Here is a 27053-nt window from a genome sequence, read left to right on the forward strand (position 1 = left end):
TTAGAAGGGACCTTCAAGACCACTTGTTCAAACCTTTCATTTTTATAGCTGGATAAAATGAGACTTGGGGTGCTTAACTAATTTGTTCAAAATTAGCCAGGTAAATGGCAGAAGTGGGAGCTGAATCTGGGTCTTCTGACTTCCAACCCATTCATCTTTCCACTCTTTCGCTGTTCTTCATTTTTTCCTTCTAAAGAGCTGCTTTCCTTTTTCATTCTATGTGGCAGGGCTTTCTTCCCTCTGTCAGTAGAGGAAGAGAGAAGCAAAGAAATTATGGAGTTTCTTGTCATCATCCAAATTGGTTCTCAATTCCTAAATGTCCCTTTTCAAACTGATCTCAGCTACAGTTTCAAAACAAAAGTTCGAAAGCCGTGGGATCCAATCTAAAGAAAGATTTGTTCCTGCTCCAAACCTTTCCTGGACTTTTTGTTGAAGAAGAACAAAATAAAGAACGTATTAACAAAAACACAAGCTACTGCCAAAGGGGGAGAAGGAGTTCCTGTAAAGGACTGAAACAATAAATCTCCTCTCTGCTGAACTCCCAGAGGGAGTGTGTGCATTTCCTCCACTTATCAAAGCCCCCAAATAAGTTAGAATGGGCCAGGGCTGGCCATATCGTGCACACCTTTTCCATTCGCTAATTAGGTCCTGCCTCTCTGGGACAGAAGACTCTCTGGCTGGCAGAGCAAGGGCTTTGTACTGACACCCGGGACCGCCATGAAGTTGCTCCAAGGGACCGTCCTCTTCCTCTCTTTGTGCAGCCTCTGCTATAGTCAAGAAAGCCAGGGTAAGCGTGTTCTGTCTCATTCCTCTTTGCTCCTTCCAGGGTTTTAGCTGCTTTGGTGGAGCTTTAACAAGTCAAGGGTTCTGATCATTTTATTCTTTCAGCCTCCGTTTCTCCATCTATCAAACAAAGACCAGCTTTAGACTCATGGTCTATGATCTTACAACTTAAGGCTCTCCGTGTCCCCTGTTTGTACACAAGGATGGGTGTTCCCAGGAGTCAAACTTAGGAGGAGACATGTTTTTTTCCATTGGAAGGAAACAAAGGAATTTTAAACAATGTGTCAAAATCCTCAAAGGCTTTTAGTGACCTTTTCATGAGAGCTTAAAAGAGAATGATCACGAAGGTCCTAATATCTTAAGCCCTGTGGCTGTAAGTTCTTGTCAGCAGCATCACTCTCATGAATTCTTTCCTCTTCAGGTCTTTCCAACTGCCAACCTTCTATCAATTACACTGTGCTGCCTAAAATTGAGTATGTACTCAAATAAAGTTTCTAAGGTAGACCACAGTCAAATCTTATATATATGTGTGAGTGCGTGCTTGTGTGCATGCTTGTGTTTGTGTGTGAGAGAGAGAGAAAGACAGAGACAGGGACAGAGAGAGAGAGAGAGAGAGAGAGAGAGAGAGAGAGAGAGAGAGAGAGAGAGAGAGAGGGAAATCATGAAGAGAATTGCCCATAATCCCTTATGTAGTGAGTAATTGGGCAGCAATACAAAGCCAAGTTTTGTGATTCCAGGATTACTGGGTGAGGAAACACTTTGTCATTGTAAGGTACTTTATAAGAGTGAGATTTCTTATTATTATATAAACATAGCTATTGTCTTGTAGTGCTCTATGGTTTTAAAAACATGTATATGTGTGTGTGTGCATAATCTTCTTGATATTTGGAAATTTTTCCTACATATATTGTATATATATATATATGTATATTTATATTATCTATATATATTGATGAGAATTATAAAAATTAGCATGCATATAATGTCTACTATGTGCCAGACACTGTGCTAAACACTTTGTAAATATTATATCATTTGATCCTCAAATGCCTTTGGAAGCAGCAGGTTCCATTACTATCCCCACTTTATGGATGAAGGAATTGAAACAAACAGAGGTTAAGTGACTTCCCAGAGTTACAGAGCTAATAAATGTCTAAGACTGGAATAAAGGTCTTCCTCATTCCAAGTCTGAAGTAAAGCTGAAAAATACAGACACACACACACACACACACACACACACACACACACACACACACACGTATTTTTTTCAATTTCTTCAATGTAGATCTTTTTCTGCATATGTATTTTTTTTTCCATTTTACCAGACATTGTGCAGGACTCCAAGGGAAGATTTCTTTGACTTGAGAATTTGGAATCGATGGTTTTCTTCCATGATGAATGGAAGAAATCTGCTTAAGTAGAGAATTTACAGTAATAAAAATAATAATAATAGCTAGCATCTATATGACAATTTCAGGTTTGCAAAGTGTTTAAGAAACATCACATTTGATTCTCAGAAGAACTCCATAAAGTAAGTGTTTTGATTATCCTCAGCTTATGGATGAGGAAATTGAAGCAAACAGTTTAAATGACTTTGTCAGCATCACAAAGTTATTTCTTAGACATTTTATTAGCCTTTGGTGAGTCTTAGAGGATCCCGATATATAATTTCCTCTAACTCTAAGTGAAGAAATTTCCTTTACCAATGGAGATCATAACTATTTCTGAAACCTCTAGACTGAGAGTTACTGACTTGTCCAGAGTCACAAAGCTAAAGGTGTCAAAAGTGGAACTTGAACCTAGGTCTCCTTGGCTCTAAAGCCAACTCTCCAAATACTGAATGATACAATCTCTTCAACAATATGTGAGCCTGTAGCAAACTGAAATAATTTACAAGTTTGAATACAAGGCATAATTTTTTACAGAATGGCATTGCTCCAAATTCTATTTCTGTTGTGTGATCATCATTCTATAGTTCCAAAGTTGTTTTTTAATTTTTCAAAGATTCTTTAGTACTTGATCAAGGAAATGCTTGGTGCATATAATCACCAGTTTTCCAATTGATTTAAAAAGAAATCACTTTAAAGAAGAAGGTTCTACTTCATTCAATGCAGCATTCATATTTATTTTCTTCTTTTGCTTTCTCTCTTCTTTCTCCCATTTTTAGAACTTAAACCAATGGAGAAAGATTATGGAGAGGTAGAAATAGGGGAAAAAAGAGTCAATTGCACGAACAGTAAAAGGCTAGGGTAGGGAATATATAGATGCTTAACATCAAACCCCTCTGAGACTGTCATCAGTGATTGAAAGGACCAGGTCAGAAAAGAATACAATGACCTCACCCTCAGAGATACTGTCACTGTCTCTGTGGTTTTTTCCCCCACTCATTTATTTATTATATTGGAAAGAAATTTAAAACTAAAAAACTACATGGGAAACTGCATGGGAAAACTACATGAAAAAATGGGAACATGGAATCCAGAGACATTTAGTAGTTATTGGGCCCACTACCAAATTGTGTAGACTTCAGTGATTAAATGTGGGAGGTTTGTAGAGAATGTATGACACCAACAAGGGTGAATTCTCTTGTTAGTAAGACCTAAGTCAGTGAACACTAATCTTGGGGCACTGGCTAGCTAAAAGGACTCTTTTCTTTGTTAGAATTTGGCATCTGGGACCAAGAATTGCATGAAAGGCTTCAAATGCAGGACTCTTAAGGGAAGAAGACAGAAGGATCCAAGTAGAGGCTTTCATATGCATTTTTGTTCTTTTTTTTTTAGTTTATTTTTTGTTTTGCTAATTCCATGCAAGGGCTTCCACCTTTTCCAAATGGTCAGGGAAATCAGATGGGCTTTACCCTAGAAAAGCACGCCATCATCTATTCTTCCCTGAAGAAGAGCTAGCCAAGGATTTCCAGTGAGCCAGTAGCTTGAGGCAATGGAGACTGAAGCTGACCAAGCAGTATCCAATAAAGATTGTGAGAACAGATGGGAGCAGATCTGGAAGAAGTGCTTGAAAACCCCAGTGGCCTGACAGAAACAGAAACACAAGTTGCCCTTAGGTAGAGATATCCTAGCAACATGCGTGCCCTGTTTGTGTGCTTTGCCTACATTTGCTCCTTTCTCCTTCTACAAGTGTTTCATGCTTTTATGGGAGACCATGCCACAGATTTGTAGGGAAAGTGTTTTGTTTCTTCTTTTCTTACCATGTCATTTCATTAAACCCCTTTGCTTTGAAGTAATTTTAATGTCTGGTTGATTAATAGAACTAGAGACATCAGCGAGGGTTTGTGAGCTATGTTTTTAGGGTTATGAACCCACAGTGTACTTTGAACTTAGGATGACTATTTCCTGGGAAATCTACCCTGGGCATAAGAGAGTAGGGCAGAAGGAGCAGTCCAATTGCTATGAAAGCAAAAAAGAAGGTCCTTCTTTTGTAAGCAGTGGCTGTGGTATAAAAACCCTGGATTATTTTGGAGCAGCAAGTGGTGAACAGTGCCCTCTTTCTCTTGACTCACATAGCCTTCCAAAAATCTGAAGAAATCTTGTAACTAGTCCAGTAGCAAGTCACCCACTTTCTAAGATGCTGTTTTGTGGGGGAAAAAATTTCAACTGGCTTATGGAAACAGTATATACAAAATTCACCTGTTCTTTAATTTTGTTCTCAGTGATATATTATATATTGAAAAGAAAGAAGTTTGGGATATATTAGATAGAGTATATCAAAATGAAATTCTATTTGAAGGTGGAAAAACCAACAAACACACAGGAGAGCAGCACCATCATGGAAAAGGGGTGGGCTAATTCACAACTAGAAGTAACTACTGTGTGATTACTGTATCCTCTGTTGAGGTAGAATCAATGTCAGGAACAAATAGAGCTTGGGGCTAATAGACAGATCCTACCACTTAGCATCCTCCTGCTCCACAGACAGAAAAAAAGTGAAAACAAATTTATACAACTTTTAGAAAACTATTGGAATCAAATGGGTACAGACATACCTCAGCAATGTTGCAGGTTTGGTTCCAGACCACAGCGATAAAGCAAATATTACATTAAAGTGAATCAAATGAATGAAGTCATGTTTACACTGTACTGTAGTCTGGTAAGTATGCAATAGTATATATCTTAATGAAAAAATATGTCTAAAATATACTAACCACCCAATAGGAGCCTTCAGTGAATTGAAATCTTCGCTGGTGGAGGGTCATGCCTAAATGTCGATGGCTGCTAAGTGATCAGAGTGGTAGTTGTTAAAGATTGGGGTGGCTCTGGCCATTTCTTAAAATTAGATAATGATGCAGTTTGCTGCATTGGTTGATTCTTCCTTTCATGAAAATTTTCTCTGCTGCATATGAAGTTGTTTGATAGCATTTTATCCACAGTAGAACATCTTTCAAATCTGGAGCTAGTCATTTCAAACCCTGTGACTGTTTGACCAACTACATTCATATAGTAGTCTTCAATATTGTTGTGTTTAGGGAATAGAGACCTGAGAAGAAGGAAAGAGTCAGGGAAAAGACCAATCCTCAGAGCATTCACAAAACATATTTGTCTATTAATTATTAATATATATTAATATATAATTAATTACCATTAATTATATGAGGAAGGTTTTTGGCATCCCAAAACAATGGCAATAGTAACATCAATGGTCACTGATTGCTGGTCACTGTAACAGACATAATAATAATGCCAAAGTTTGAAATGCTGTGAGAATTACCAAAAAGTGAAACAGAGACATGCTATGAGTATCTGCTATTGGGAAAATGATGCTAACAGTCTTGCTTGATACAGAGTTGATACAAACTTTCAATTTGAAAAAACAAAAACAAAAAAAAACACCAAAATCCCATAATTGCAATATTTGCAAAATACAATAGAGCGAAAAGTACAAATAAGTAAGATATGCCTTTATACAGGTTCTCTTTCTGTGTCTTTTATCCCCTAACTAGCATTCTCCTCCTGTCTCCTCTTACTGTGACCAAGCCAAGATTAGATATGGAATATTCTATAATAGCTCCATATCTGATCAGATAGGGCCTGTAATGATTTGTACAGAGATGCTAGTCAAAAACGCTGGTTTTTATTGATTTTGCTCTTTTTGTGTTGCTTATCAGGACAGCAGGCTAGTTAAAAAGGTTCAATTGTAGTTAATTGTGTAAATTCTGTACTAATTTGTGCTACAGCTCTTGCCCCAAGGTCCAACCCAGATAATTGATCACTGAGAGAGTGTAGAGTAGTCTGTTTATGCCCTAGAGCTGTGGTTGACTCTAGACACCAGATCATGCTTCATCTTCACATCCCATCCAGCCCTCCCCCAGGACATCTTTTTATCTGCTTATTGTCAGTTTGGGCATACTACCTCTTCTATCTCCCCAGAACAAAGCTTCTTTTTCCTAGCCACTTTCATGTACACACAGACACGTATGTTATATATGTGTTGTCTTACCTCATTAAAATGTGAGGTGAGAGGTGGGAGGGAGGAGAAGAAATGAGGTTTAGATTTTAGACATAGATAATATGACTGTGTTTCTATTGGATAAGCATTTTATTATAGTTTATTACATGTTTATAACAAATCACATATATTATTGTGTTACACATTACATATTAAAAAATAAAAATAATGACTCAGAAGAAAATATGATATTCTCCAGGACAGAGTCTCTCTCTTAAAGAAAAATAAAATCTAACCTCAGCACTTAGCATAGCACTGGAACATAATAAGTGTTTAATAATTGCTTTCTCATCCATTTCAGGGGAAGATATGTTGTGATAAGATTCATAGAGTCCTTCTAAATGATTACCCTGGTGCAAATATCAATAATATGGAAATAGGTCTTGATCAATGACATATAAAAAACCCAGGGGAATTACATGTTGGCTAAGGGAGATGGATGGGAGGAGGATAGGGAAAGAACATGAATCATATAAACATGGAAAAAATATCTTAATTAATCAATTAATTAAAAAAAATTAAAGATTCATAGAGTCTTGTTAGGAAGTGTTTGGGGCTAGATTTGAACCCAGAACTTCCTTCCTCTATGTCTGGCTCTCAATTTACTGAGTCACCCAGCTGCTTCCTATAATTACATTTTAAATTTAATATTCATAGTCTTATTCTAATCCTAATCCTCCTATCTTGCTACCTATGTAACCCTAGAAAATCTATGTTTAATTTCTCTGGGTTTTGGTTTCCTCATTTATAAAATGAGTAGTTAATTTAAATAACCTTCAAGGTACCTTCCACTCAAAATCTATGATATTATGATTCCAACTCTGATAATATTTTAGAATATCAGGCCCAAGTCAAGTAAGGAAATGGTCCATTCAAATTAGCTCACAGAATATCAATCCTCAAATTATGTCCAATCCCAAGGAACTGCAGATGCAGTTCCTTTTTTTTTTAATTTTTCATTACTGTTTTTATTTCATACTCAGCTTTACAGTAAATAAACAACTGAAGAGAAGAAACATTTCATTTAAAAAATACCATTGTCCATTTAAAATCAGGTTTTGTTAAACAAAGCATGAGCACTAAATCCTAAAATTACACCTTTGTTTTTATAAACAAGAGCTGTGTGCAAAGTGCTTTTCAAACTATAAAATAAGACTTTGAGACAGGATAGGATAGATAATCTTTCCAAGGGTTATCCTAGAGCAATAGTATTTTCCTCCAACGGTCCCCAAATCTTTGAATAACTCAGAAATGGACTGCTTTTAGCTATGCTTACAGACCAAAGTTAGGGTCAGAGTAATAGTGCTCAACTCCCTATTGACTTCATATTTCAGAGATTTATGATGTGATCAGAATTGGTTGTCTCTCCACTAACAGAGATAACAGTCCTGTACTTTAGTGAAAATGGTTTTCATGGATTTCTAGGGCCAATCAATTGATAAATGAAGAATTAAATAAATGAGTAAATACAAAAATGACAAAAAATTAAAAAGTGAATTTTATGTTTGATTCTTGAGTCAATAGGGAGCCATTGGAGCTTTTAGAGTAGCAGAAGTTACCTAAGCTGTAAGAAAACCATAAGGAAGAAGAATGCAAATATCTTGACTAGGAAGAACAAACTCACTAGCATGTCTACCATACTTCAAACATTCAAGACAATTGTTCAGATAATATATTTTCCCTAATTTGTTAAGCACTTACTTAACTTTGACCCAGTTTCAAGGAGTGACAGATACTACAAAGAAGCTGCCATCATAATGGGGAAGACAACATGTAAATAACCAGATGCATATAGGATCAATGCAGAAGTGGGTGGAAGGTAATATAGAAGGGCTGGCACCAGCAGTTAAAGCATTAGAAAAAGCCTCTTTCAGAAGGGGAATTTGAGAGGAGTACTGAGGGAAGCCAGAGAAAATAAGAAACCTGGAGGATAATCAGTGCAAAGATAGTGAGACCAGAAATGGCGTATCATAGCCCACTAGAAGCCTGGAAAGATAGGAAAAAAAGAGGAAAAACTAAGAGCTTTTTATGCCCAATGGGAAACTTGATATTTGATACAGGAATTAACAGGTCACCAATGCAATTCACTGAGTGGAACTGTGATGTTGTCAGTTGAATGCACTCAGCAGCTAAGCATAAGATGGATTGGAGTGATGAGAAATTTGAAGAGATATTTCTTAGAAGTCTATGTTAACAATCTAGGCACAAAATGATGAGAGCCAGAACAAAGGTTGTAGTGTGGATGCAAAGCAAATTGGAGGAGATTTATGAGGAAACGTGGTAAATACAGATATGATAAGATTTGGCAATGGATTAGAATAACTTTCAGGAATTGGAGATGACACTTGAAGTAGTGGACATAGACCGCTGGAAATATGGTGGTACTCCGAACAATGGAAGAGAGGAAAATGTGGCTAGAAAGATAATGAATTCTGTTTTAGAAACACTGAATTTCCTGAAAGCCCAATTAGAGTATTATATTTAATTGATTATAGTTTGATATCAACAAAGACTAGATGTGAATCTGAGAATTATCTGTATAAAAATATTTTAACTGATATTTGTACTGGTAAATATTTGATAACTGACTCTCCGGGGAGAAAAAAAATATACACATGATACTCGTTATGTTTAATATGCAACAGTAACATTTTCTACATCACTTTCCTTAAGTCTAGAAACCAATGAAACAATGGATCAAGACCCAATTTGTAGCATTTTCCAATTTCTTTCATCTGGAAAATTTAACAATTTTCTTAAACTAGGTGGTTCAATGGATATAGAGACAAGAGGTTCTGGGTTCAAATGTGGACCAAGACACTTTCTAGCTATGTGACCCTGGACAAGTCATTTAACCCCAATTGCCCAGCCTTTATGGCTTTACTGCCTTAGAACCAATTTATTCAAAGATAGAAAGTAAGACTGTTGTTTTTAAGGGTCTTTATAAGCTGGTTCCAGGAAATCTGTCAAAACCCTAGGAAGTTCTTAAGATCACCATGTGAGATAGGATACAACAAAAAGGGAAGAGGGTCCAGGACAGAGCATGGAGAGTAACCTGAGATTTCTGACCATTAGTTCAAATGAACAGGCAAACGGGCACCACCTGCATGGTTTGGGTAGATGGATAAAAACATGTATGTTTCTTTTTTAGCAACTAAACATCTCCATTAAGATCCCTCTCTAAGGATATCTAATTTGAAGAGCACCCACTAACCTAGAATTGCCTTCTATAGCATGATTAATTATTCAGAGCTGGATTAAATGTAATATTTAAAGTAGTGCTTGAATAATAAATTAGATCCTTTAGGGGGATATTTGTGATTTTTTTCATTTTTCCCTTTTATCATCTTATCTCGGACTGTTCAGAGATGTTTTACGCCCGTTAATTTTAGATCACAGACATGTGAATGGAAGGGACTTTGGAAACCAGTTATTTAAAATATTTCACTTTATAGATGCAGAAAACTGAGGCTGAGAATGATGAAGGACTTGCTCAAGGTCTTACTGTCAATAAATATCAGAGGCAGGAAATAACTCCAGGTCCTCTGACTGGAAAGTGCAGTCAGTCAATATACATTTATTTATTAGGCATCTATTAGGTTGGGAATTCAAAGAAAGACAAAAAAGCAGTCCTTCCTCACAGTTTCATAGAGTAAACGACATCCAAACATATAAAACCAAGCTACATGCAAGATAAATAAGAAATAAATATCACAGGGAAAGTACTAGAATGAAAAATTAAGATAAATAATGAATAAGTTAAAGCCTTTTTGCTTTCTTTTTTTTTGATCATTCTCATATTAGGAGAATGATCTTCTCTTAAAAATTAACATTGGTGTATTATTGTCCTAGATGCTCTGTGGGTTGGGGAAGGGGATGATGGAGAGAACCTGAATAATTTTCTGGGTTAAGGAAGGGGAAACATTGGTGTGCTGTCAAGGTTGACTTAGCTTGCTGCCCGACATCAAGGGTGTTTGCTTGTTTAGTTTTCTGGACATGTTCTTCCCCTCTTTGCTGATAATACATTACTGTTGGAGTGGTAGAAAATGTGTAGTGCCTGCCTGAATTAATTAGCTACCTTCCCATGAGGAAGGAGCTATAACCCATTGAAAAGCAATATTGAAAGCAAAACTCTTGTCAGGCTCACTGAGGGAGGAAAAATGTGATGCTCTGATTTCCTAAGTACCATACCTGTGGTGGGGATCCTGGCCTAGACTCTGGCAGGCTATTCTTTGGGTAAATATTGAAATCACAGCATTTCAATAGCAGAGACATACATACCCAACAAGATCCTTTCATTTGCTATGTATCTGGAGCTTCAATTCAGCAAATAGCTTCCCAGATATATATTGAGTTCTGAATTTAATTATAATCTTTGGATTCTGAGAGCTAGCCTGAATGACCCCTTGCGATTAAATGACCTTTCTAGCTCCATGGTTCACATTCTTGACTATTGAGCTTTTTCATCTTCCCTGTGAAAGGAATGGTTAGACATTTTAATCTTATATTGAGATAGCTTTGGATTGGGAGGCAAGAGAACCAGGTGGTAGCTCCTTTTCTATGATAAAAGGGATAAGAATTGGACCTATGGTTTCATAGGTATGGAAAACACCCAGTTGAATCTCTCTCCACAAATCTTGTCCACCTCTCTGCCTCATAATGATAATTATTATTAACACATTCATAATAACAATAAAATCTTATATGTATGTATCTTAAAGTTGTCAAAGCACTTTACATACATATTAAATCATTTTATCTTCACAACAACTCTGGGTAGTTGATGTTACTATTATCCCCATTTTTCAGGCGAGGAAACTAAGACTGAGATAGATTAAGCAACTTATCCAAAATTGCACAGTAAGGAAGTTCTGAGGCAGGTTTTCCTCACCACAATGTCAATGCATCACCTCTCATAGTTTTAGGGAATTGAGTTGCCTCCCTCATAAAGTTGCTCTGAAGATCGAGTGAGATTGTGTGTATGTGTAGTATACACACTATTTTAAGGAATTTCTTAATTTCACTTATTAGAAGACAGTGGCTCATGGCAGTTGGAGCTGAGAAGAACAGATTTAAGGAGGTTGAATAAGGAAAGACTTACTACTTTTACTTACGAGTCTAGTTACTGGGGTGGGAGGTCCTCAGTACTCTGAGGGAGATAGCTCTGACTCTAAGGTGTAATCTCCAAAGCACTTTGAGGGGAGCTGCAAAACTGTCTGTGTGTGACAGGCTGCTTTTAACTGACAGTTGATAGAAGAATTTCTTAAGGAGTTTCTTATAATTTAAGGTCATTGTTTAGCAGAGTTTTAGTTAGATAGAGAAATATTATATGAGACAGTGAGAAGAATTTAAGGAGGTCTACTTTGTAGACAAGAAGACTCTGCAAAGAAAGCAGTTAATTTTGGGGGTGATTTTATTTAGTGGTTTTTAGAATAAGGTTAAGAGATATCCTGCCCTATTCCTTAACTCCTATTTCTAACCTCCTATTTCCACTCCCTACCTCTTCTCATAGAACAAATAAGTAAGGGTTGTATTAAACTGCTTCTGACCTTCCATCCATCACCTGCAAATAGTTTAACCCTTGATAGCTTTAGCTTATTATAACTTATTTATATATATGCATATATAATTGTATATGAATTATTTATAATATATAAACTCTAATAATATAATAGTTATTATTATAACAGTATTGTATTATTATATTATTTATATTATATGTTAATTTATTATATATTATATATTAATTAATAATATATTGATATATTATATCAATATATTATTATAACCATTTGGCTATCAATACTCAATACCAACGTTAGATCATTTATAGTTATAACAGCTTTAGCTTACCAATATGAACTTTAGCTTTTGACAATAACATCACCCACATACATACATGTCTATACACGTGTGTATAAAGCATTGTGCAAATGGTAGCTATTGTTATTTTTGCCTAGAACACTGAGGATTAAGTGATTTGTCTAGGGTCACACTGTCAGTATGAGTCCAAGTTAGGACATGAACTCAAGTCTTCCTGACTTCAAAAAATAACTCTGCCCACTCTGCTAGGCTGCCTCTTCTATGACACACTAATCTAATTCGATGCACCACTTTGGGTGAAATGTCTCAGGTTTGGGGGCTCAGTCTTCTCATCTATAAGGTGAAAGGTTTACACTAGATATCATTGAAGCATTTCTATTTCTCTGATCTCATTGTTCCACACATTTCTGTACATTCTGTTTGAAGTTATCTTGGCTTAATTTCATCCTGTTATTTCTAGATATACCCCACCCCTCCACCTGAGGAAATGTCAAGTCCATTCCATAGTATTTACTTCCTTTGGATATTTTCAGATAGGGCTCTTGGAAAGTGTTTGTTCTTCATGGGAAAGATTATTCTCTGCTTTTTAAGAGCTTGTGGATAGCAGCCAACAAAAGTAAGGGACCCGGATTCTGTGGCATTATTTGTACATGTGATTTGAGGTATGTGTCTTCAATAATATCTGGTACATAGAGACTGTAGCTTTAAAAGACAAAGAAATTCATGTAAGTGCCCTCAAAAACCTTAAATACAGGGTGTCCCAAAAATCTTAGTGTAGCAAACAGCAACAATTTTACATGAAATTCCTTATTTGATTCTCACAACAACCCTGTGAAATCAAATGTATTAAAATTCCCACCTAACATGGGAAAATTAAGGTCAGAGAAATTGGTTGATTAATCCACAGTCCCATAGATATGAGACAGAATTTGAACCTAAGTTTCTCATGATTTCAAGGTCCATACTTTCCCTTACATTCTGTTCCCCACTCCTGCCCTTTCATTAACCCCACAGTTACAAAGAGCAGGACAGTCAATCTCATGCTGTTCTCTCAATCTCAGGCACAACTACATGATCATCATCAGGATGTCAGGAAATTCTCCTTTATCCTCCCTCTTATTAGCTGCTCTTCCAGGAGGTTTCAAGGCCCTGTTCTTCCTTCCTCCTCTTGTTCTTCTTCCTCTTGTTATTCCTTCTCCCATTTTTCTCTCCTACTAACTGGAAAACCAGTCACATTCAGAAAAATGACCTTGTTTGCCCTTCACCTTCTCATCTGGTTTATAGAGGAGGCCCTGGAACTCCCTTAATGAGACAGTCCACACTTGGAGGTAAGAAAAATGAGTAAAAACCATGTAGATGTGCATCTATTGAGAAGCCATAATGAAAACAAGAAACAGGGGCCATGCATGACCTTTCCATATGACAAGCATTCAACAAGCCTTACTCAATACTGTCTTAAGTTTGAATTCCACATTTAACCACTATTTTTTTTTCATTTTTTAAAACACATTTTACTGATGTTTGCCATATTCTCATGATAATCATTTTAATGACTCATCTTACATACCAAAACTTTCACATTACAATGAAAAACAATCAGGGAAAAAACATCAAATTCCATGACCATATCTGACAAGGTATATAATATTCTATAGTAGTGGTAATAACAATATTAATGCCTAAAATGTATATATTGCATAATACTTTTATAACTTTTTTTCTCATTTGATCCTCATGACAATCCTAAGAGGAAGATCCTATTATTATGTCCACTTTATAGATGAGGAAACTGAGGCAAACAGTAGTTAAGTAACTTTCCCAGGATCACAGAGCTAGGAAGTATCTCAGGTGGGATTTACCTCTGATCAGGCTCAATGCTTTATCCACTACACCATGTACGTACTTTCTGTACTGCGAGGAATAGGAGATAAAACTCTATTTTTGTTTCTTCTTCTTGTTCTCTGTCTCTGTCTCTCTTTCTCTCCTTTTTGAGAACTATAAGGTGGTCCTCCACAAGTGAAGAATCAACATACTAGAGCTAGACTTAATGTAGACACCCAACCCATTGCTGCTCAGAATTCCCAGAGTTCAAGACATCATCTAATAGGATTATAGGTGTATACAACCACAGTTGACTTTTGCTTCATTACCTGTTTCTCTAAAGACTTCCTTCAGAGTTCAGCTTCCTTATGTTATTGCAGCCATGTGTATTGTACTCTTGGTTATGCTAATTTTACAATGCCTTGGTTCACAAGATCTTAAAACAAATCCTCAAATCCCCCATATTCATCGATTCTTATAGCACAGTAAGATTTCATTACATTATGCTATACTTTTTCAGCCATTTCACAATCAATAGATATCCCTTTATTACCAGTCACTTGTTTCCACAATGAGTATGTCTTTGATTATTTAGCACCTACTAGACTTTTGCTTTTGTCTTTGACATCTTGGGGTGATATCCCAGAGTAAAAAAGATGTAGAGAGATGAGTTGCTTTTATTATATAATTACAAATTGATATTCTAGATGACTTGACTCTTCAACGTTCCCAAAATGGTATATCTGTAAACTTCTCTATCCACAGTTCTTTCTACATGGATAGTTCCTATCTTCTTTCATTGACAACTTGCATGGTATGGGGTGAAACCTGAAAGGCATTTATAATTTGCATTTCTCTTCCTATTAGTGATGCAGAGAATGTTTTCCAAAAAAGTGATTTTTCATTTGCAATTCTTGTTTTGAAAAATTTGTTTCTGTTCTTTCACCACTCATTATACTTTTTCAAGAATGGCTCTTAGTATTACATATTTGAGTCAATGTCTTACAACACACTTTAGATTTTTACTTGTGATATTTGATGTAAAGTCTCTTCCAACTCTATCATTTCTCTTCTATATTCATTTATTTTATTCAGGCAAAAGATTTTTTGCTGTTTTTATATAACAACTCTCTTGACCCTATTTGAGGTTTTCTTGGCAGAGATACTGGGGTGATTTGTTATTTCCTTCTCTAACTCATTGTATAATTGAGGAAACTATGGCAAACAGGTTTAAGTGGCTTGCACAGGATCACAAAGTTAGTAAGTGTCTGAGATCAGATTTGAACTCAGGAAAACAAGTCTTCCTGGCTTCAGACTCAGCACTCTCTACTATGCTACCTAGCTGCCCAAAAGCTTTTTAGTTTTATGTAGCTGAGATTCCCTCATTTCTTATTAAAATATTCTCTGTCTCTTGTTTAGTTCATCATTCTCTTCTTTGCCATAGAAAGTAAATGCAAGAATTCTTAACCCAAGGTCCATGAATTTGGATGTTCATCCAGCTCAGTCTCCAACTTATTCTGGACCTTTTTTTCCATCTTTATAATACTGTATTTAAAGAACTTGTAAGTTCCCATGATTTCAATTATCATCTCTATTCTGAAAATTCTCAGAGATGCTGATCTATTCCTATCCTCTCTAATGTCAATAAGTCTAACATCTCCAACTCTCTTTAACACATCTTTAACTGAATGTCCTAATGGCATCTTAAACTCACTTGTCTCAAAATGAATAGATTATTTTACCTCCAAACCTTCCCCTCTTCCTGAACTTCCCTATTCAGGTTGAGAGTATCAGAATTCTTACAGTCATCCAAACTTTCCATGTAGATATGACTCCTCACTCTCTCTCAGCACTTATATACAATCAATGGTTTAGTCCTATCCTCATAATATATCATACAAAGGGAATCTGGAAGAGATGGAAGACACATTTGGCAGTGTGGTTTGTTGACAATTGAAAGTGCCATGAAGGTCTAATTCCAGGCAAAAAAAAGTGAGGGCTCATCTATCAGAGCCTAGTTTCCCAGGTAAAGAGTTCAAGGTTCCTCTGAAGGAGGGAAGTAAGGATAGATAGCATGTTGGCAACATAATGTGGAGACAGAGGTTCAGTCAAAAATTATAGGACTTAGATTGATGGGTAGGAGCTTCACTGGGAACCACCTATAGGACACAATGGGAGCTAGAATGAGAATAAAAAATGAGAGAAAATAAGAAGATAAAATATGACTGAAGTTGGAAAATATACCTTAAAGAATATTAAATAGGCTAGAAAAGTCTAGTTAATATATGACCTTAGATCTTACTAAGATTTTTAAAGTTTAAAAAGAAAACTGGCCTGATATTCAATGAGGAACCAATTTCAGTTCTCAAACAAATGAAAATAAGATTCTAGTTCTTCTATGAATGGTAAATGAAAGCATATATGTTTGAGTAGCAGAATTCAAATTTTACATAAAACCTTTACTGGATATTCAAAACATTCTTCTGACTCCTTTCCTAAGTGTTAGAGTATCTGACAAAATATGAAGTTCAAATTTTCTCACTCTTCTCCACTTCAACATGAGACTCTTTTCAGCTCAAAAGCCAGTTGTCTATTCCCTGAAAATGGTCCTATTTCATAGAATTTCTCAGAAGAAATATCCTTTTAAAAAACTGCAGCCATCAACCAGGCCTCTAACTTTCTGATCTCTTGTTTTCTACTTTTTACTCTGGGAACAATAATCAAAAGAATATTACTTTTGCTATTAGAAAAGGGGTGGATAACATTGCCCTATGGCTCCTGATGGTTCTGTTGACTCTAAAAATCAAAGTTTTCTTCCCTGGCCACCATTTTTAAAACATATGTATTCTATATATATTTTTTCTAAATGTGTATTATGTCCTCCTTTTAGTATGTATCCAGGATCTACTGGAGAAAGAAATGTCAAACCACTCCAGCATCCTCTCCAAGAAGACTCCATAAATAAATTAGTTCATGAAGTCATGATGAGTTGGACACCACTGAATGACTGGATCACAGCAACTTTAGAATGTAAACTTGAGGAGAGAGATCATTTCATTTTTCTCATTAAGGCCTCTGCACTTAATATAGAGCCTGGAATATAATAAACTTATTCAGCAATTTATCCAATTCCTATAATTTTAAGGTCAGTGACTTTATAACCTTGTTACTTAGGAAAGTGAAGACATTTAAATGTCTTTAAGGATAATATTCTTGACAAAACAAGGGCCTGAATTTAGAAGGTGAGATGCTATTTAAATGTTAGATAGTACTGTACGTTTCAAAATGTTGTGGCCAGCATACCTCAGGGGTCCCTCCCTACTGCTTCTTGGCTTGGGATTGGTCTTGAATTGAACCAGTTCCATACTAGGGAGGGGTCATGCCTCCTACTTTTAGACATAGATTGGTCTATATAAGGACTAATCCTGTGCCTGGGAGGGACCTTTGAATCTCAGAAGATTCAGAGTGGGGGAGAGGGACTCTAGTTAATTTCAGCTAGGGAACTCTGGTGGATTTATTTTTTTGATAAAGTTTTTATAAGATCAGTCAGATAGCTTTTCCTGCAGCCCCTTTAGTAGCAATAGTAGTAGTAGTTATAGTAATAGTAATACTAATAGTAGTAAATAGAATGTTGGACTTGGAGTCAGGAAGACTTGATTTTAAACCCTAGCTCTGTTTTTTTTTTTTTACTAGCACTGTGACCCTCACTTTATTTCTCTCAGTCTCAGTTTCTCTATCAGCTAAGTAGCACAGTGGATAGACCACTGAGCCCTGGAGTTAGGAAAAGAAGTTCAACAAACAAAATCCAGCTTCAAACTAGCTGTGTGATACATGATCTCTGCCTGCCTAGTTTCCTTAGATGAAAAATGAGCATAATAATCTTATTGTCTCCCAAAGTTGTCATGAAGATCCAATGAGATGATATTTATTGGTACATGACATGGTACGTGACACTCCATTGATGTTCATTCTTTTCCTTTCCTTTCCCTCTCATCTGTAAAATGGTAATGGTGTCTGCTTCACAAAATTGTTTTGAGGATCAGATAAAAGTATCTAAGAAAGCTATATATACATTCTATCTATTATTCCTACTACCACATTAAGGATGTGAGAAACAGGTTCTAGGTTTTAAAAGGCAGTCACCCTAGCCAATTAGAATTAGGATTACACTCTAATAGTCAATACAATTTGTGTCTTGATTAACTTTTCATCTTCCCTCTTCACCTAAATATTGCTCTGCAATGCCTCCTAAAAAAAGCCCCTTTAAATACGTTAGAAATGGGTTAATTGTCATTAGAGAACAGGGGAAGGATAGGGAGTCTCTGAACTACTCTTCACATGGGATAAGGGTCCTAGGTGGGGTCAGGGAGCTGTCCTAGAGAACTCTACCTCAGTGCTGTCATCTCTGCCTCAGCTGACAGGTAGCCTTTATGCTCAACACAGAACAATATCTTATTGATTTTTTTTCACTTCTACTATTAATCTCCTGTCTTCTTTTATTGACATTGATGCCACCTGGACCTCTGCCCTGCATGCTACTTTCTGAGTGCCTCTGTGGGAAAAGAGTCAGTTTTAATAACATTTTGATTAGAGAAGCAATTTTCTGTGTTCCCCAAGTTTTGAGTGGTAGTCAAGATGTTTTTGGCGATCCAGAAGCAAGCAAACCTAAATTCCAAAGAATTGTTAGGAAGAGAATTTTATAGGCAGCAAGTTGTCAAGGTGAATAAAACATTGGGACTGGAATCAGGAAAACCTGCGTTCAAATCTAGCCTCAAACATGCAACAGCTGTGTGACCTTTGGCAAGTCACTTAACCTCTATTTGCTATAGTTTCTTCATTTGTAACCTGGGGGGAATAACAGGAGGTTATTTTGAGGTTCATATAAAATAACATTTTAAAGCAGGTAGCATTGTACAGAGCACACATAGTAAGTAGTCATTTATCAAATCCTTGTTTCCTTCCTTCTAGCAATCATGAAATTAGAATGATTTTGGCTTATTTTTTGATCAGACAGTGATTTTTATTTATATGGAAAATCTTGAGTTCTTCAGTTTTCTCAAATCCTATGATTCCTCACTTCAAATTCAGACAAAAATAAGATGGTATCAAATTGAATTTTGTCATTGCCTCTTAATGTTCTACTTCTAGAATCAAAATATTTCTATATCATGCCATAACTTCATATTATTCTATTGCTCCTTATGCTTTACTACATTCTAACCTCTAATCCTTCTATTCTTTGATAGCTCTGACCCTGTGCTGACTTTGTTTTCTTCTATTGTCATTCTGGAGCTTATGGCTAATTAATTCAAAACCATACTGTCCTCTCCTTACAAATCTTTTGACCCATGATCCTTTAATGCCAGAGCTCTTGATAAACCCCAACCCTGGACTATTCTGACCATATATCTCCTTTATTTCAATTCCTTTAATGCTGAATGAAACTGGAGGAAGTCACAAAACCAAAGTGACTGGGTAAATTACAAATTTATGTTGTCTGACCTCTGCCAGAGATTTACTACTAAGGTAAATTTTTTTCTTCCTAATTTCTTACCCTCCCTCCGGTACAGAAGTTATTCTAAATCATCCTTCCTCAAACCTCTCAAACTTATTCCTTTCCATTTCATTTCAGCTGAGGACTACATCTCTAACTTTACTGAAAAAATTGAGGCCATTCACTTTGAGCTCCCTGTTTTTCCCTCTTCTTCACTGCAAAATCTTGACATTATCCACCATATTTTTGTGTTCTCCTATCTTCGATTTAAAAAAAAGCTTTTTTGCCAAGACCAAACTTTTATTCATGTGCCTAGATCCCATAGCCTCTTCTCTTTTCTAGGAAGTAACCCCTTCAATCATCTCTTCTTCTCTGTAATCTTCAATTTCCCCCTGGCTTATTCCTTATTGCCTTTAACAGTTCCCAAGTCTCCTCCATGCTTAAAAAACCTGCACTGGACCTCACATTCCTCACATTATTATCTATATCTATCCTATAGCTCTATCTTATAAAGAAGGAAGGAAGGAAGGAAGGAAGGTAGGAAGGAAGGAAGGTAGGAAGGAAGGAAGGAAGGAAGGAAGGAAGGAAGGAAGGAAGGAAGGAAGGAAGGAAGAAAGAGAGAGAGAGAGAGAGAGAGAGAGAGAAAGAAAGAAAGAAAGAAAGAAAGAAAGAAAGAAAGAAAGAAAGAAAGAAAGAAAGAAAGAAAGAAAGAAAGAAAGAAAGAAAGAAAGAAAGAAAGAAAGAAAGAAAGAAAGAAAGAAAGAGAGAGAGAGAGAGAGAGAGAGAGAGGGAGGGAGGGAGGGAGGAAAGGAGGAAGGAAGGAAGGAAGGAAGGAAGGGAGGAAACCATTTATCCTTATATCAGGGTTTCTTCAAGGTCAACCACACTTACTTGACTCATTTTATTCATTCACATCCTCCTGAGGTCTAAGGTAATGCAGGTGATGCATTTGGATATTTCCTCATTAATTACTAAATTACAATATATAATTCATTAATCAATCAATTAAACCCCAGTTTGATTTATTAATAAGCGTGAGAATTTTTTCTTCTAAGTAATTACTTACATTTCTTTATATATCAAAACTCCTCAACTTCTAGGATTAAATCAATTTTAAAGTTATTAGCTATATCAAAAAAATCAAGGGCAGCTAGGTGGTACAGTGTGATAGAGTGCCAAGCCTGAGTTTAAATTTGGCCTCAGACACTTATTAGCTGTGTGACCCTTGGCAAGTCATTTTTAACCCTGTTTCCATCATTTTCCTCAACTAGAAAATGAGCTGGAAAAGGAAATGGCAAACCACTCTAGTATCTCTGCCAAGAAAACCAAATGGGGTCACAAAGAACCAGACAGGTCTAAAAAATAACAACCTATACAAAATAATCAATAGTAATACAAAGAATTATTTGCATGATTTTTTGTTGAGAAAGATCACAGACAACATTACCCGCAGCCATTAATGTAACTGTAGATAACTTCTGAAAACACAACTTCACCACTCAGATTCCTTTAGAAAAAAAAAAGAAAAACAACCCTTCCTCCTCTTTCAAGATGAATGCCAAAACAGTTCCATCCACTATCTTTCCATCTTTCTCTTAATTTTATGCAGTTTTTCTCATCATAATTCTTACCATCTCTCTCAAGACATCCTCTTAAACAAATTTTCCTTATAATGTTTCTTCATAATTTTTATTAACGTTTATTTATTTAATTAATTTAAATAATGTTCTTTCTCTCCCCTCCCATAGCCAATGAACAATTCCACTTGGTTTTACATGTATCATTGATCAATACCTATTTCCATATTATTAATATTTGCAATAGAGTGATTGTTTAGAGTCTACATCCCCTATCATATCCCCCTGGAAAAGTCTCTTCATAATTAGTTAAATAGTTTTTCCAAGAAAAATTTTCAACTTCTTTCTCTATGTTTACCACTTTTCCTCTCCAACCATTCTCAACTTTCTGTAGAACCATACTTCATAGAAAGTTAAACTTCCTCTACAAGATATGAAGAAGATAGTAGCACTTTCTATGGCATTTGGATTATTTTTCCAATTTGAAAATTTTATTTAATTAGATGATTTAAAATATTTTTTCTTGGTTACAAGATTCATGTTCTTTCCCTCTCCCCCCATTCCCCCCTCCCCGTATCTGGTGTGAAATTCCACTGGGTTCATCATGTGTCATTGGTCAAGACCTATTTCCATATTATTAATATTTGCACTAGGGTGATCTTTAAGAGTCTACATCCCCAATCATATCCCCAATGAACCATGTGATCCAGTAGTTGTTTTTCTTCTGTGTTTCTACTCCCACAGTTCTTTCTCTGGATGTGGATAAGTGTTCTTTCTCATATGTCCCTCTGAATAGTTCTGGATCACTGCATTGCTACTAGTAGAGAAATTCATTACATTTGATTTTACCACAGTGTATCTGTCTCTGTGTATAAGGTTCTCTTGGTTCTGCTTCTTTCACTCTGCATCAATTACTGGAGGTCATTCCAGTTCACAAGGAATTCCTCCAATTCATTATTCCTTTGAGCACAACAGTATTCCATCACCAACATATACCACCACTTGTTCAACCATTCCCCAATTGAAGGGCATCCCCTCATTTTCCATTTTTTTTTGCCACCACAAACAGTGCATCTATGAATATTCTTGTACATGTCTTTTTCCTTATGATCTCTTTGGGGTACAAACCCAGCAGTGCTATGGCTGAATCAAAGGGCAGACAGTCTTTTAGTGCCCTTTCAGCATAGTTCCAAATTGCCTTCCAGAATGAAACTCTACCAGCAATGCATTTATGTCCCAAATTCGCCACATCCCCTCTAACATTCATTACTTTTCTTTGCTGTCATGTTAGCCAATCTGCTAGTTGAGAGGTGATACCTCAGAATTATTTTGATTTGCATTTCTCTGATTATAAGAGATTTAGAACTTTCATGTGCTTATTAATAGTTTTGATTTCTTCATCTGAAAATTGCTTATTAATGTCCCTTACCTATTTATCAATTGGAGAATAGCTTGATTTTTTATACAATTGATTTAGTTCCTTATAAATTTGAGTGATTTGACCTTTGTAAGTGATTTTTGTTATAAAGATTTTTTCCCAGTTTGTTTCTTCCCTTCTAATTTTAATTACATTGGTTTTGTTTGTACAAAACTTTTTAATTTAATGTTATCAAAATTATTTATTTTGAATTTTGTAATTTTTTTCTAATTCTTCCTTGGTCTTAAAATCTTTCCTTTCCCAAAGATCTGACAAGTATACTATTCAGTGTTCACCTAATTTACTTATTGTTTCTGTCTTTATGTTCAAGTCATTTACCCATTCTGAATTCATCTTGGTGTAGGGTGTGAGATGTTAATCTAAACCTAATCTCTCCCATACTGTTTTCCAATTTTCTCAGCAGTTTTTGTCAAATAGTGGATTTTTGACCCAAAAGTTGGAATCTTTGGGTTTATCATAGACTGTATTAATAAGGTCACTTATCCCAAGTCTATTCCACTGATACCCTCTTCTCTCTCTTAACCTATATGGTTTTTATGATCACTGATTTATAGCATAGTTTGAGATATGGTACTGGTAGGCCACCTTCCTTCTCATTTTTTTCATTGTTTCCCTTGATAATCTTGATTCTTTGTTCTTCCAAATAAATTTGTTATTGTTTTTTTCTAATTCAGTAAAAAAGTTTTTGGTAGTTCAATGGGTATGGCACTAAATAAGTAAATTAGTTTGGGTAGGATTGTCATTTTTATTATGTTAGCTCATCCTACCCATCAGCAATCAATGTTTTTCCAATTGTTTAGATCTAGCTTTAATTGTGTGGAGAGTGTTTTGTAGTTGTATTCATATGGTTCCTGTGTTTGTCTTGGCAGATAGATTCCTAAGTATTTTATATTGTTTATGGTGATTTTGAATGGAATTTCTCTTTCTAACTCTTACTTCTGGGATGAGTTCTAAGTATATAGAAATGCTGATGATTTATGTGGGTTTATTTTATTTCCTGCACCTTTGCTAAAGTTGTTGATTATTTCCACTAGCTTTTTAGTTGATTCTCTAGGATTCTTTAAGTAGACCATCATATCACCTGCAAAGAGTGATAGCTTGGTCTCCTCATTATCTATTTTAATACCTTCAATGTCTTTTTCTTCTCTAATTGCTACTGCTAGTGTTTCTAGTACAATGTTAAATAATAGAGGTGATAACATGCAAACTTTTTTCACTCTTGATCTTATTGGGAAGGCTTCTAATTTATCCCCATTGCAGATGATGATTACTGGTGGTTTTAAATACATACTGTTTATTATTTTTAGAAAAGGCTCATCTATTCTTCCTCTTTCTAGTGTTTTCAATAGGAATGAGTATTGTATTTTGTCAAAGGTTTTTTCTGCATCTATTGAGATAATCATGTGATTTTTGTTGGTTTGCCTGTTGATATGGTCAATTATGTGGATGGTTTTCCTAATATTGAACCAGCCTTGCATTCCTGGAATAAATCCTAACTGGTCATAATGAATAATCCTCATGATCACTTGCTGGAGTCTTTTTGCTAGTATTCTATTTAAGATTTTTGCATCTATATTCATTAGGGAGATTGGTCTGTAGTTTTCTTTCTCTGTTTTTGACCTGCCTGGCTTTGGGATCAGTGCCATATTTGTGTAGTAAAAGGAATTTGGTAGAACCCCTTCTTTGCTTATTCTGTCAAATACTTTGTATAATATTGGGATTAGAGATTCTTTGAATTTTTGATAGAATTCATTTGTGAATCCATCTGGTCCTGGGGATTTTTTTTCCTTAGGGAGTTCTTTGATGGCTTGTTCAATTTCTTTTTCTTATATGGGGTTATTTAGGCATTTATTTCATCTTCTATTAATCTAGGAAATTTATATTTTTGTAAATATTCATCCATATCACCTAGATTGCCATATTTATTGCCATATAATTGGACAAAATAATTTTTAATGATTGCCTTAATTTCCTCTTCATTAGAGGATTTCTTTTTCATCTTGGATACTATCAATTTGGTTTTCTTCTTTCTTTTTTTTAAATTAGATTGACCAGTTTTCTATGGCATTTGTAAGTCAGCATTTGAAACAAATGTTGCTCATTGCCTTCATTTCCTATGCTCTCATTGACACTGGTTACAATATGACTTCAGACCTAATCACTCAATTTAAGCTTTTCTCTCTAATATTATTGATGTATTTTCATTACAAAAAAGATGGACTCATTTCTCAATCTCAATTCTCACTAATGCTTTTGTCACCACTGATTAACATTTTTTTCCTAGATATTATTCTTTTGGGGATATTTTGGCACTACTCACCAGCCAAGTCCTAAATCACTTAATCCAACTTGACTCAGTTTCCTGATTTGTAAGATGTAAGATGAATGGAGAAGGAAATGGCAAATCACTTCAATATTTTTTCCAAGAAAACTCCAAATGGATAACAAAGAGTTTGACAAGGCTGAAAAACTCCTGAACAACAGACAATAGTTTATCCCAAGTCTGTATTGGCACTTCTTTATATTCTTTTTTCCTTGATCACATCACAAGTTAAATTATCATTTCCATGAAGATGCTTTCCAAATCTTAAAATTTATTCTCAGTCTCTCTCTTGTACTCAAGTCAACTGCCTACTTACTGGACACTTCCAGCTAGATTTCAAACTCAGCAAGTCAGTAACAAAACTTGTTTTCTCCCTTCATCCCTATTCTAGACCAATGCTAATTCTGTCTGGCCCAGTGATTTAGGCTTAGGCTCAAAATACAATGAGATATCCAGACAGGTGCTGAATCTTACCATTTCTACATCCACAAATTCCTCTCTCATTAAACTTCTTCTCACTATGGTCATAACCACCACTGTTGTTTATCCCTCTTATTTGTACCATTGGAAAGGCTTCTAATTGGTATTTTTGCTTCAAGTCTCTCCTCACTTTAATCCAACTTCCACACAATTGCTAACAAGATTTTCCTTGTTTCCTTATTGCTTCTAGGGTAAAATATAAACTCCTCTGCTTAACTCCCTTTCCATGCTTAATAGTTCAATCATACTGACCTTTTCCCTATTCCTCATGCATGGCACTCCATCTCCAATTTCTGTGCCTTTCTTTGAAATTACTGAATAGTCATTCCAAGCCTGGAATCCTTCCTCAGTCTCCCCTCATAAAATCCCTTCCTTCTTTCAAGTATCAACTCCACAATCTCTTTCTGTGTCTACTCAATTTCTAGTACTCTCTCCACAACTATTTTGTTAATTAAATTTTCTTTATTTCATATTTATTCTATACATATTTATTCTGCAGTCTTCTCCTGCCCCTAATAGAAATAGCATATGAGCTCTCTCTCTCTCTCTCTCTCTCTCTCTCTCTCTCTCTCTCTCTCTCTCTCTCTCTCTCTCTCTCTCTCTCTCTCTCTCTCGTTCTCTCTCTCTCTACCCCAACCCCTCATATCTTATATTCCTATGCCTAGCATAGTACCTCATATATAGTTGGTACTAAAAATATTGAATGGTTGAGTGATAATAATATCTTTGTGATATATTCTGACTCTTCAGAAGATTACAGATTTGGGGGCTGCTAGGTGAACTGAGAACCAGGCCTAGAGATGGGAGGACTTGGGCTCAAATCCAGCCTCAGACAGTTCTAAGCTCTATGACCCAGCACAAGTCATATAATCTCCATTGCCTAGACCTTACTGCTCTTCTGCCTTGAAATAAATACACATTTTTGATTCTAAGATGTAAGGTAACGGTTTTAAGTTTGTAAATTAAATTTAAAAATTTAAAGAGTTGATATGATGTTAAATAAAGTAATATTCCATGGAAATGTCTATGGGAAAGAGATGGAAAGATTTTATCTAAGTACATAGAAGTTCAGGTATTCTACAAAAAAGTAAACCAGATTTAAAGACAGAAAAAGTAACCTATGACCTTTGATGGAAATATAAGTCTTTTAAAATGTATTGGTTCCTTTAAAACCTGTGATGGGGTTAGGCAAAAGTAATGTGGCACATTCCTTGTTCTCAAGTAGCTTCTAATCAAGCTGAAGAGATGAAACACTACTAAATTAATGGTGAACAAATTTATAAAAATCTTATCTGTGCTAAAATCTATATACCACAGATAATCAGAGGTATTTAGTTCAGAGGAGGAGGACATTGATTTGGGTTAGAGAAGTTAAGGGGAAAAGAAAGGACTTAGACTTGGCTTTTATGGAGGAAAGTGAAAGGCATTTCAAAAGAAGGTAATAATCTATTTATTGATTGATTTTTAAATAACCCTTACCTTCCATCTTAGAATCAACACAGGGTATTGGTATTAAGAAAGAAGAGTGGTAAGGGCTAGGCAATGGGGGTTAAGTGACTTGACAAAGGTCACACAGCTGGGAAGTATATGAAGCCAGATTTTAACCCAGGACCTCCCATCTCTGGGCCTGGCTCTCAATTCAATGAGACACCAGCTACCCGCAGCAATAACATATTTAAAGCCATTATTGGGGAAGGGTATGATGTACTTATGGAGTATTGAAAATTTCAACCAAAATCTACAGTTTATTGTTTCAAACAAATGATACTTCTTATCATTTCCTCATCTCATATTATCTACCTTCAAATCTCATCATTTGAGTAGACAATTCCCCAGTGTCAGAAAAGAACCCTC

At 35.7% G+C, this 27053-nt stretch overlaps 1 protein-coding gene across 3 annotated transcripts in view; it reads left to right on the forward strand.

Moving 5' to 3' along the window:
* The first annotated feature begins 566 nt into the window (after nt 1-566).
* The window catches only part of EMCN (endomucin), a 157237-nt gene continuing 130750 nt past the window's right edge, over nt 567-27053 (forward strand). Inside the window, exon 1 of one of the 3 annotated variants that reach the window (XM_007495884.3) lies at nt 567-787. In XM_007495884.3, the coding sequence (XP_007495946.2) occupies nt 718-787 (70 nt within the window). In that variant the 5' untranslated portion in view covers nt 567-717. The remainder of the gene's footprint in view (nt 788-27053) is intronic. The other 2 variants (XM_007495882.3, XM_007495883.3) reach the window with 2 other exon arrangements.

Source organism: Monodelphis domestica, chromosome 6, assembly GCF_027887165.1.
Source record: "Monodelphis domestica isolate mMonDom1 chromosome 6, mMonDom1.pri, whole genome shotgun sequence".
Lineage (NCBI taxonomy): Eukaryota > Metazoa > Chordata > Mammalia > Didelphimorphia > Didelphidae > Monodelphis > Monodelphis domestica.